The 14021-nt window shown below is 29.2% G+C and overlaps 2 protein-coding genes across 4 annotated transcripts in view; one reads left to right on the forward strand and one right to left on the reverse strand.

The window, feature by feature from the left end:
• SCCRO4 (DCN1-like protein SCCRO4) overlaps positions 1-14021 on the forward strand; it is a 215468-nt gene that overhangs the window by 76733 nt on the left and 124714 nt on the right. The gene's annotated exons all lie outside the window — the stretch shown is intronic.
• The window catches only part of LOC148235080 (uncharacterized), a 119696-nt gene continuing 106086 nt past the window's right edge, over positions 412-14021 (reverse strand). For both annotated transcript variants that reach the window (XM_088186812.1, XM_088186811.1), the window contains exon 6: positions 412-1856. In XM_088186812.1, coding sequence (XP_088042938.1) covers positions 1447-1856 — 410 coding nt within the window. In that variant the 3' untranslated portion in view covers positions 412-1446. The remainder of the gene's footprint in view (positions 1857-14021) is intronic.

The raw sequence follows: 14021 nt of genomic DNA on the forward strand, positions 1-14021 counted from the left end.
TTGTACGGTTTTAGATATTCATACATATTAAATATTCATATACTTGTATCATAAATATGTTTTATATAATAATATATGACGTAATTTACAAATCGATTATAGTTTTTGTTACATATATAATATATTAATCTTATATTAATTTATTAACAAGATAATATGCATTTGAAAAATTCTTAAATTAATCATATACAGCGCTTACTTTTTTTTTATATGTGATTCTCTAAGAATCTTACATTGGTCACAAATTTTACTAAAATACATGTTTTCACATTTGTATGCATAGTTCACAAATATACTAATTAAACATTTATTCATCTAGTATATATTACAACGATAAAATTTATATTATTATACAAACATGGATTTTTATAGATTTTGTTAAATATAAGAACTCTCTCGTGCACCGCGTAATTTTATTATTTCTGTGATCCCGCTTAACCCTGATGATATTAAAATATTAAAAAAATAGAAATTCTAGAAATTAGAAATAATTCTAAGTGAACTTATAATGTTGATTTCGTTGATAAGTATGTGCTGATTTATATTAATCAAATATATTTTAATTATTATAGCTCATTTACAGATTTTGCATTATATTTTTAATTATTGTTGAAGATTCTAATTAAATTATACAATATTTAATTTATTATTATGACTATGTGCATATGTTGCGATAAACGTACACCATTTAGTATATTTACCATATTGTAAATAATAAAATGATATTTGAAGTCTATGCTGCCGAAAGTTATATTATTCATCGTTATGAGTATAACCCATTTTTCTATTTTTTGCATTATTTGCTGTATCATAGATTTAAAAAATAAATAGACATACTATTAGGATTATTTAAATTGTGAACTTCATACGGTATTAGGCAAAAATTTGTTAAATAGATCACACATAATCTTAACCAGTCAAACTCATCTTGAGATTCAGGCTGGAATTATGTTAAATCAGATTAAGAACCACTGACGTAGATGAAATAAGAGTATCACAATTGTATCTAAAGCTAAAATACAAGTATCGACTTTAATTCAGAGAGTTCACTTTTCTTGGATTCCTCACTCTGATATTTCATTTATATTTCAACGGCAGTAAACCTAGCTTTTTATTAATCTAAATATTTATATTATGTATCTTATCGTAACATATACACACATAGCATGTAATTTGCAAGCAAACATACCATTTAATGTAAAATACAGGCTTTTAGTAATAAATTTTCTCGGTGACCAAATCAAAATGAACATGCTTCAAGCACTTGTTTCCTCCGCATCTGCTCTTCTTCTTCTTGCCCAGTCCGTCCCGCAACCGCTTCAACTTCTTTTGCTGTGGTGCCACTATATCAGTCGACAATCATTTATCCATTACACCCATGGCCGAAGTGTCCAGGGTGTCGTTGACGGTCTTGTGCCACATCTCCAAGACCACACTCCTGCGATGCTACTTAAATCTCGTCGGCCCCAGCCAAGGACAGCCGAACAACTGACAAGCTGCCAGTACCAAGATGATCACAAACACGACTGCGAATACCGAATAGACTATGATGAGGTGCACCAGCGAGAACGTGTACAAGGTCTTATCGCACCACTTGTTCGGTTCGTACAGCATGGGCTTAAAATCTGGCCATTTGATACGCAATATCCAATAATTGCCCAAAGCGAACCACGATAGTAGCAGTACGGATAAAGCCAAGGAGGCTAATCTAGGTCCTAGAGACCGTGGCGCCCGGGGTGTGCCGGCCAATTGGGTCCAGAGCAGTGAACCTAATTTGATACCTCCTAAAGCACCTCCGACCACCATGTATAAAGGGATGTGGGGCTCGCGGGGGCAGTCCCTCAGGAACTGAATACCTGTGAAAGAGAAAAAAAAACAATCAATCATTTAATAAATAAAATTGTTAAGGAAAATCCGGTGGGATTGGTGAAAATGATTTATATCGATAAAAACCTAACCATAATTATATCAAGCCCTTTTAGATAAATAGGAATAATACCCAACGATCGACAAATAATGAAAATTTAAGTTTTTTTAAAACGTATTATCTACTAAAATAAAATAAATATTAAATATATCTAACAAATATTTATATTACCTTTTTTTCAATTCAACGGTAAAAAGCTTTTTTCATATTTTTTAACTTGTTTTAGTTGATTCTGTAATATTATTGTATATGTTAGTTAATCATCTAAAAGCAAAAGTTTTATTCTGTACAAACCATGTGATTGCGCGTTTATTTTTATAGAATAAACAGTTATTAATTTATAAATTATTTACTTTTGAAACCAAATGTTGGAAAACTTTTTTTGTAAAGGGCTGGATCGGAAATATTTTGGCTCGGCAAGCCAGAAAGCAAAATTTAAGTGAAAAAATATCATATACGATATAAAGTAACCACTTTGCCACTTTTTGAAATACTTTTACTAATAAAATTAGAGAATTTTCATGATTTTTTTTATATACCTAGATGCATGTATTTGTAAGTTAAGTAAAAAAAACTACTTTTTTGTAAAGGGTCGGATCGTAAATATTTTTGCTCTGCAGACCAGAAAGCAAAATTTAACTGAAAAAAAAACAATTTTTCCTTAATAAATTTTAGAGAAAATTACTATTTGCATATTTTTATCTATTCAAATAAATTTTTACATATATTACAAATTTTTTAAAATACGTATATTTAGTGATAAGCTTTACTTTTAGAAAAGGTAATTTTTCTTTTTGAGATTATATTTCATCAAACTAGGGATTGAAGTTCTTCACTTCAAGCAATAATTGTGATTTCATGTACTTTATCTTTAAAAATGTCTTTTCACATAGTGGCTGCCAAATAAAAATCCCCAAGCATATGACCTTAATTGCTAATCTTAGATCTTAATTAGTTTCTTTTCTTGGAAATTGCCTTTTTAGCATGTTATCACTTTGCAGATTATTCACTTCAAACTAAAGTTAAAGTGAAAGCTTCTTAACTGTACAGTCGAATGGATTTTTAAAAACCAACTGTATTATTTAAACTGCTGTTCAAACTCAGAAATTTTTTATGTAAAAATTTTTGGCACCGTGAGAAATATATAAAGTAGCTTGACAAAAATAGTAATTCAATCAGTCAGTTCTTGTCAATATGACTAAACTGCAGTGTTGGTTTTATATATAAGCATTGTTTTTTATTATAATTTTAAGTTTTATTCGTTAATAAATCTAATTATGTTTGTCGATAAAATATCCGGCCACGTTTAAGAGTACAATAAAATATTTTATTTCTCCTTTGACTGTTTTTTTTTTCTGTTAACATTCTTACAGTTGTATCTCTTTAATGATTTATTGTTGTATCTCTATAGAATCTCTATAAGAGTAAAGTTTTTTAAATTTGTAAAGATTTATAGCGTACTCCATATCTCGTACTATATTTTACATCTTTGTGCGTTTCTTCTCACGACTTAATTTTATTTCTAGCTTTATTACTTTCTTAAAATATCTATCTATTATACATTCATTTTCTATTATACATCCTTTATTTCTCTTCCCTAAAAGCTGCTAGTTAACAGTTTTTTTTCAAGTCCGTGTTTATTTCATCTAGTATATGTGTGCTCTTTGGTTTGTTTTTATGGTTTTCTAATACTATAAATCTTGCTTTGAACCATTAAGTTCAAACTTGAGTTTTGTTTATTTACAGTTTCGCTTTTATCTTTATCGAGTTTTGAGGTAGAAGAGCAATGTCTTTGGAGCCAAAATTTCTGGCGTGTCATATTGTATTATTGTTTGCTGTGATGTCTGTTACGTATGATACGTACATAGTATATCCATAATATTATTTTTATGCACTCTATTGATTTTTTAACGTACCATAAAGTACGAAAATATATATAAATATATTGATTATTGACACTTTTTAAGATACTTCTTCTAAAATAAATTTCAGATATTCTTGGGATTTTATTTTTATATATAAAAATAATACATATATTTGTAGTTTAAGTGAAAAATTAATTTTTCACTTATTTTTTGTATAACTCAATATTTATATTCTATTAAAATTAGGCTGAATACCATATTATGTATAAATATGTATAAAACATACATACGTATATTTTCCTTTCAGGCTGACTATTGTATATAATTTGAATTGTATTCAATGGGAAAAGGTTCGTCGTTCTTAGCGAACAAAAAATCCTAAGGTAGAAATCTCAAGAAGATTTTTCTCTCGAAATAATCTTGAACGATATCGGCTTTTTAAATTATCTACTACGATTTACCTTACACGTCCTGAGTTTTTCCAGAAAACTGCGTAAATCTACTCAGAATCTGTTTTTATGCCATAGTGATAATAGCCTATATTCATACAGGTATATCGCATAATTAACACAGGTAAAAAAATGGAATATTAAAACGCAAAGATATTTTTTGACTGAACTTTTAAAATGTGAATAATGAAAAAAGTTTGATATTAAAAAACGTGTTTCACTGACGAGAATCAAATCTTTGGTTATTCGTTACGTTCAAGTTTTTGACTCTTGAAAATATGGGACAAATTTGCATTAAGTTTTTTAATAAAGTAAACGTTTACTATTGGATTAGATATCAGGTATTTTTTAAATTCGTTTTGCTGAAAGCTGAGGATAATAATAATAATGACTAAAATATCTTTGATTAATTATGGAAATATTAATCTTAATTAACCATGATCATACAATACAACTTTAGTTTAAGGCTTAATTATATATATACACTTACGTCAATTTTATTGTTAGGAGCTACCGGTAGCTCATTGTTATTTAAAATAAAGTTTTAACTTTAACAAATATCGACATTCTTAGAATTACCCATACAATACGTAGTGTACATACAAGCACATGCAAACTTATCTATAATACAAAGGCGGATCTCATCAGATTCCTGACCTCGATGTCAGAATTGTAATTTGGAGGATTGGCGTCGATTTTTTTTCACAGCGTCCCTCACAGCGGGATGACGAGGGAAAAGCTGAGAATGCTTTGTGATCCGGTTGGTGTCAAATGACCGATTATGTCTTTTGCGGAACACATCTCGTGACTGGGATTTAATCCGTCAGATGAAAGGACAGTCGCTATCAAGTGAAATTAATCGTCTGAAGAAATTTAATGACTTGGACAAAAAATAAATCAAATATTTTTAAAGACTATAAACGCGTTCCATTGAGCAATTTGTGTGAATAGAAATAATATTTTTACACAGATCTATCGTTCTCAAAATGTATATAAATATTTGATAAAATATATTTCCAACAAACTTAATTTTTAAAATATATATATATATATGAAATATGCTATAGGTGAATGCAATTTGTTAAAAATTGTTTTTTGTTATATATTTTTTAAATACTAATACATAGTTATAATTTGTTTAACTACATCTTGAAATTATTTTACTACATCACTATAAATTAGATTAGATTTTATAAAATTGGATTTTATAAAAGTACATGAAATAAATTATTATTTAATTTTATATATTTATACAAAAAATATCATTACAAAAATCAAATAGGCTTAATTGCAAAACTGCAAATTCACTATATAGTACATTAGATAATAATAAATGGAGCGAAACATGAATAAATGAAATAGTTTCCTAAATGAACACATAGAGAAGCTCAGAATAAGGATTAGAATAATGTAGACCTAAACGGTGTCCGCTGAAAGCCTATTATGGATCAGGAAAAGATCTACCCAACTCTCTAGGGGAGGTGTGAGTAACCTTTCAACCATATATAATTAAATCCGTATTTATATAAGATAGCAAAATGACAATGAATATAAATATTCTACAACCTTTAAGATTTTTTGGTGAAAAATAGAGTTTTCTTCTTTATATGATTCCCTTTTTCTCGCAAAAGCATTTTTCCTTCCTTATCTCTATATGCATTTAATACGGGTTGATAAGTGTTGATAAGACTCCATAGAGCTTTATAAAATTTTCTGGAATTATTTTGTGATTTATGCGTTTTCAAATGCACTATTACTCCGATCATTTCTCGCATCTGTCTTCTACATAATTTAGCTACCATTTTTCTCATTTCTTTGTATTTTTGAGTGCATTTACCTTTGTAAAATATTTATTGAAGCTTTATTAATTTATATCATTGCCTGCCTTTAACTTTAGCCAGATTTTCTGATTTGATTATCTTAAAACCTGTCCTCCACCGCTTATTGGCATTGAGTTAATACTTCATCTAACTAATATTTCATAATTCCACTTCCTCTGAATTTATTAGAACTATTGTTTTTAAATGCAGATTTTCTTCATTGAGTTTATGTAAGTGATAACGCATTTTTTTATTTTAGAGATTAAAATGCAAACTCACTCAGTTAAGGCCAGATTAATGGTAGGCGTAGGTTTTAGGATCTTTCCCAAGGGAAAGGTTAAAACGAAAGGTTTATTAATCACTACTATAGAAAGCCAAAGCGTATAAGTATTTTTTTAAATCTCCTTATAAATCATTATTTTTTATACTATATTTAACACTTATAAAATAATAAAAATAAACAAATTTTTCTCATGAAAATACATATAATAAAAAATCCATAAAATATTGTAATGATATTGATAAATACGGATATTAAGCCCTTATAAAATTAGCTTTTACACTGAATAAATAAATATATTTATTGTGAGCACTTAAATTTAATTTATTAAAAAAAATGTTATTTTCTTTACCTTGTTTGCAAAATGTATTATAAATATTAACAAAATGATTTTATAAATTAACAAATTGTTGGTATTTTTTATAATTAACTCGGCTATCTATAAATCTTATATTTCACAGCTTTTAGCTTACTTTAGCTCATATTTACACCCTTTCTACTCTGGCTTTAATTAACGAATTTAAAATTGTTTACCCTCCAAGTTTCATAATCACGTTTCGATCTTCGATAACGCTCCGTTGCGTTGGCTCGTTTCTCTTTACTGTTTATGTATTTTTATAACTTTATTTTTGATACCTGCTGCCCAGGTTAAATTGAGATAATTAACGATTTAATACAATGACTCCGGCGTTAATGGAATCATATGGCCCAGCGATTAAGACGACGTGTGTATGAGTATTTCAGAATCAGAATTTCCGTATGCTTTAGCAATTTGCTTTTTGAACGAGCTGCGAATAACCGAACAAAGCTAATGTATGCGGCGCTTACTAAATTAATCTTTATGTGCAACAAAGCATGTGATATCCTAGAGCGTGTGGGTATAATTGGGCGGTAATGGCAAAATTTACCTGATGGTGGAATACAATTGTTCATATAATTTTATATGAATGTTATAGGAGTTCTTACTTTGTTTACAGTTTTGGTTCAACATTGAAAGTAATTATTTTTAATATAGCATATTAAAAAAATGCAATATTAGGTAATTTTAATTAAAAAGTTCTTATCCTATTTACATTCAAGATCAAATCAATTTGGTTCTATATGCAATTATTTCTGCTTTATAAAATAACTTTAGATTTGTCTATCAATCCATTTCTTCTCTGTTTTCATACAATGTCCTTTTATTTATGGTGTAAAGATTAATTTTAGAACTGAAACTTTTTCAAGAAATACAAAGTTAATTTAAATAAATAAAAAACATTACATCTGTATCACATCAATAGCATAAATTAGTTCGCATGCTGTTCTAATCACGCACCATCTTATATTACAGCAACTATAAACTGGCATCTCATTCTCAATGCAAAAGGTTAACCATTTCCAAGCGCACACGCATGCACACATATACTAGTGAAAAATAAAATAAAAATAAATCAAGATGAAAATCTCCAAAATGAAAAGTTATCTCACAACATTTCCGCCGAGTATTTGAATTTATTATTCGCACAACAGAAGAAATATACTTATGCACAGTATATCAAATTACTTTCCAAACAAAAACATCTCTCAAGTCCCGCGGCGTTTTCAAAAAACCTCCTCGACGTAAATCTTTGTCGTCTTTTTGTGCAGAAACACCCAGTTGTTTTATGCTCTCGTTGTACAAATGCGAGAATTGTATCGTTCAACCGACTCTTGGTTTAATCCTTATTTAGGCGTTCTTACACCGGAGGTGCCCGAACAAAGTTTCAATTTAACGACGCAACTTGAGACAATTCTAACGGATTTGCAACCAATAGGGTAGCTTTTAATACTTAAACGATTGTACTTTACGTTACATTGAATGTACAGACTCACATATAAATATATTTTATGTGATAAAGATTGTAGTTAAATTTACATTGCTTTAGTCAACGTAGCAAAGATTTACAGTAATCGAATCAAAATAACAAAATAAATAAGCAGTAGCAGAATCTCTAAAATATTATTTTTGCATGTGTCAGGGTCTTTTTTTTTTGATACAAGACAAAGTTATTTAGTTTTTCATTGATATTTGAGCAACAATTGAAGTCACGAAGTGGGTTAAACTCTGAATTTCGGACATCATAGCTGGATCATGGTTACTCATAACGTTAAGAGGGAAGCTGTTGCTTTCCTGGCCTTCTCCGTCTCGATTGTCGTATTGCTTTACTAAATAAAACTTTTCTATTACGCGATCATTAAGTATTTCCTAAAAGTATAAGATCTGACAATCTCAACGTAAGCATTTATTAATATCAAAAAAAAGTAACTCGAAAAAATTCCCACTTTCTAAAAAAATGTCACAGATTTGATACTTCCAGTAAGCCAGTAATATCTCAGGGGAGATAATATTTACTCACAAAAAATATGTTTGAATTTCCTTATAACAGGATAGAAAAAAATAAATCTTACTAATCTGACAATCATGAGATTCTCAGTAATCCAATACTATCTAATGGTTAATGATATGATAAATTTTTAGTGTCTTGTACTTTTTCTATATTTACATCATATTTTTTATTTTATGTTTTTTGACTTAATTTCTAAATAAACCCATTTACCTAATAAATTATTTTAAAATATACATTTTTAAATGTTTGTGTACAAAATATCATATTTTTTCTTTGTTTACACCGTCCGAAAAAAAGTATACTAGAAAAAAGTTTTAGGAAATTTGAAAAAGTTTAAAAACCGCTGGTTAACTCAATTTAAATTATTTTTATTTAAATTGCTAGAATTCTTGCTTTTATAATTTTAAAATCATCAATAAATTTTAAAATCTAATAATAAGGAAATGTATTAATTAATTTCTATTCCCGGCGAACCACATATTGAGAACCACTTAATAATGACTTAAATATATGCATTGATACATTTATAACATGTCTAGAAAAACTCATTCAAATATTCGGACCGCATCAAAAGATACATAAGTTTGTCTGGTAGTAAAACTGCCGGATGAAAGAAGTACAAAATATTATATATTTATAAAACCTAAAAATAATTTAAAAAAAATTCAAAATAAAATGTAAATTCATACATTTATTTATTCATCTCTTAAAAAAAATCAAATAAAACACTAAACATACATTTTTAATTTGACATGGACGATCACATACACAGGACGCCAATTGGCGTCTACGGTGTTCAACTTTTGGCACACTCAGGATGCCAATTGGTGTGAGCGGTAGGTAAAGTGTTAATAGTATATATACAATAACCCTTGCATTTATTTGCGTTCTTTATGATACGCTAGTTCTAGTGTGTTCGAATATGGTTTTATTTTCTGACATACAAGTAAAGCGAAGTACTAGTTTCTGTTTGAGAGAATTCAAAGAAATGTATCTCTATAAAAGAGAGTACGGAAAGTATCTGTATTTGAATTCTTCTACTTTTTTACTAGAAGCGTTGAGATACAATTTATTGTATGATCGGCGTAGCATATACGTCAATGCTTAGCAACTTTCGGATTTAGCTTAAAAGTGCCCTAGAGAGTTGCGATCGTGTCCTTTATTCTTCCCGTTGCGGCGAGAACGCCAGCGCCTGAAGCCATCTAGCTTCTCAACAAGCCTAGCAAACGCAATGATGTTTTTGGCGATGGCTATGAGTAGCTCAAAAAAAAATATGTGAGATTATCAAATATTTTTAGGTGTATAACATAACCGTTTTTTTTAAATTATTTTTTAAATATTTAATTGGATAATTATTTTATTAAAAATAAAAATTTGTGATGGTCAGATTTATAAAAAAAATCTTTTAAAAGCATCCCTAATTTGCACTCGGGCATTTAGCATATTCTCTTAAAATTTATGACCGATTGTCATAAGATGCACAATGGCATAGTCACTTGCCTGCCGTATCGTAAAAAAGAATGCATTAGTTTATGACGCTTTTAACGCGTTTTAACGCGAGTAAAATTAAACTGCTTTATCTTAGATTTGCCCATATGCACTGATGGACCCTAAAATAAAATATTATTCTATAATATTTTCAGAACATCTCTTTATTTTTTTTCAATGAATTTAATTAGGTAGGAGTAGGGTCAAATCAACTTTTTTTTACCATCGTGAAGCATTAAAATCCCCTTTAAAATTACAATGGTCATCATTTAGATAAATACTTAATAACTAATATCCCGATAGATGTTTATTTAATATTGACTATTCGGAGAAGCTAATACAATTTGTTAAAGGGGTAGCACAGTTATTTACGTTTTGTTTTCACGTGTTCGCTTCACCACAACTTTGCGTTCAATGTCACGCGGAGGTACTACAATGTATATGTGTTACGACTTCTCAGTTGATATCGGTTATAAATTGAGTATTTAATCGGTTATAGATTTAGTGTAAAATAATTTTAGTGCGCTTGTTGATTTTATCAATAGTTGATTCTTTTGTATTCCAATGACTCTTCTATTATTTTTTCGGGTATGAGACTGATAATTAAATCTGATATTGCTTAGATTAAAAAAAATATATTGATGAAAAAAATATCTGCTAAGCCTTAGCAGATTTTTTTCATCAATAGTTTATGAATAACACTTATGATACAATAAATGAGTGCTCTTCGCGGAAGCAAAACTACTGAGATTTAATAACTTGCGTTTTATAAATATTGGTTGAAAAAGCTTAAATATTCTGAAAATATTGTTTTGACATTTCTGAAATAAGCGCAAAATTATTTATCTGAATCAGCTATTTAAGTTAAAGGGACAAAACGTGTGTTGACCAGTGTAATGTGAAGCGTTTAACCGTATAACTTAAAAAGTTGTAGAGTTTAACGTCAAGAGTTTATATGTATCTAATTCAACCGACTTTTTCAGGAATGTTATATCGAATATAAAAGTCGTTTTTTGCTTTTGAAATAACTCTTTTTTTTACATATAATCCGTTTCAGTTAAAAAGTCAGATTACCACTTTTGTTTTTAAAGATTTATATAATCTTTACCAAACTACTAATCTTTGATAATTAAATTTTAAAATTAAAATGGCTGCATTTTTTGATTTTTTGTATATAGTCCAATATGCAATTATTTGGCACTAGAAATTGGGTCCGATGTTTTTTACTTGATTTTATATTTTGTGAACTAAAATATTGCTGTATTTTGATTACCTTAAGCACCTTTTCATATCAAACGATACTGAAATAACTTATTTATGGATTATTTTTATAATATTTTCACTCCCGTGCCCAGATAAACAGGGTATCGATACGCACATAATAAGGCGAAACTTGAAGCGCCTTTTTCGGCTTAAAGATACGACTAAAATAAGATTCTATGATATATATATAAAAATAGGTAAAGTATATCAAAGAAAACGGCGTCACCTAACGGTCGCAAGAAAATTTCGAGTGCAAATGAAAAACATAAATTCAGACTGGCGGCGTCGCAGTTTTCCCGATATTGCCACGAGACCCGCCACGAGCCGCCGCTGGGAATACTGAATTGCCAACAATTCGGTATTCCCGGGAAGCGTCCCGTTTACAACCTGTCAATTTTTACGCGATGCTGGGGCGTAATAGAGTTCCGAATTCCGGAAACTGAATTTGTAATAAAAACAACCGAACCGGAAATAAAGCGATTGAAGCTGCGCTGTAAGCTTGAAGCTCTAATCAAAGCTGCGGTCTAATTTATAATGTTTGCTGTTTGCTAAAATTATTATTTAACAATTTACATGTCATAAATACTAACCGCGCTTTACCGGGAATAGCATTATTTTGAGCCACGCAAAGTTCAATAAATATGCAAAATTGCGAATCTGTTGAATATGCATTGTTAATAATAGTTGCTATATGTATGAAAATACAATTTATTTTCATAGCACATATTTTAGCATAGTTTAACATTTATAATTTATACATTAATTAATAATTATAATCCTTAATTAAATGTTTTTGTATTAAATACGAAAAAATGTGCATTTACAAAAATTAGCTACTGTAAGCTATCTATTGATTCATAAATATAAAGTAACTCAAATGGGAAACTCAAAAATTAAAGTTTAAATACTCGAAATTATTACAAAATAATAAAACTATGTTACTTTACGAACATTTTTCCTTTTTCCTGTTTATATTGCTTTGTGTGAGATAAATTAAGCATATCGTAACATTACAATTGAGTGGCATAAATATAAAAACATATATAGGAAACATGAAAAGCTAGTTATGACACCTCACATATACATATATACACTGTAGACAAAAATAATTTATATATATTTTTAATAAAAGTATTGGATGATTTTATGATATTTAAAAAATAATACAATGTTTTTGCCTAAATACTTATTAAACATTATTTGAACAAAAAAATATATTACGCTTTTAAGGTCATGAACTAGCGTTTTAAGTATGATGTATACTAATTTGCCGTATACATTGTATTATATCGTATTTGGCATTACAATACCCTAATAAATGGCAACGACACCTTCGTCAATGGTAAACCATTACATTATTAATCCGCCCTTTACGAAGCTGATCGAAAACCGCATATTTACGAGCAAATAAAACAAATTTATATTCTGCCAAAGTGACCGTTAAACTAAATCGAGATTAGATCATTGAAGTCCCCACCTTGTGATACGCATTAAGATACATTACATACACGATACAAGGGTCAACCCTTGTTCGCCAAAGGGTTACTTCGGCGTTATTAATTTGATCGTGGCTCACTCTTTGAATTGAAGTATTTAGATAGGCAGCGGTGTGCAATTTCGCGTTCAAATTAGAACAGGATCCTACAATGCTACCGGGTATTCTCAAACCCGAGGGATCAACGTCAACTGCTTGCGGGATTGAAACTAATTATTATTTTGTAGGTGAGAAACTCCTTCGCACCTACTCAGATGGGAACGTTTTGCACTTTGGAAAGTTTCGCTATCGGGCAGCGTTAAAATAGTACAGAAATACCCCAATCGATTCAGTGGTGGCGTATCGAAGTTTGGCTATAAAATAAATTGGCAAAATTATTCGACGCTCGATGTCTTTCTAGCAATTTACGAGTTTGTGGTACGCTATGAAAAATAAGCGAAACGCAGGGAGTGTTAAATTTATCGTTGTTTGAAGAAAATAAAAACGCGTGCCATTATTATTATTTTGACTGTAATAATAAATATAATAAATACTTAATATCAAGATATCAAAGTTTATGTTTATTATCGCGATCTAAAGTATTCCTCGTTCTGATTTTTTGAAAACTCTGCTAGTATCGATTAAGATCTGGTTGACTTTTTCTTAAATTTAATAGCATTGTCTGTCTCAGACTACAATATTTGCGGTCCAGTTTAGTGTCGGTTCTCATTTGTTATGACTTTGCTAAAGTCGCCAAATAATGATTTTATATACTTTGTTTTTTTTTTCATGAAAGCTAAGAAATATTTTTAAGTACTAAAGAATTTTTAAATTTACGCAAATTATGTTCGTAGTGTTATCATTGTTAATTTTCTATTTCTTTGTATTTTTAATTTATCCACTTTCGGAATTTAATCATAAATCTTAGTAAATGCAAGGTTTGTTTAGTCATCAGTATCTTTTGTGCGAAATTGTATACTGCTGCTATTAATCGCTAACTTATTTTTGTTTATGGCAATGGCGTATTTTTATTAAGCTTTAACGATCGATGAGCTTGATAAACATCTGAATAAATGTCCATTACAG

This window comes from Plectrocnemia conspersa, unplaced genomic scaffold (genome assembly GCF_051122295.1).
Source record: "Plectrocnemia conspersa isolate PC_06_02 unplaced genomic scaffold, ASM5112229v1 ptg000005l, whole genome shotgun sequence".
Lineage (NCBI taxonomy): Eukaryota > Metazoa > Arthropoda > Insecta > Trichoptera > Polycentropodidae > Plectrocnemia > Plectrocnemia conspersa.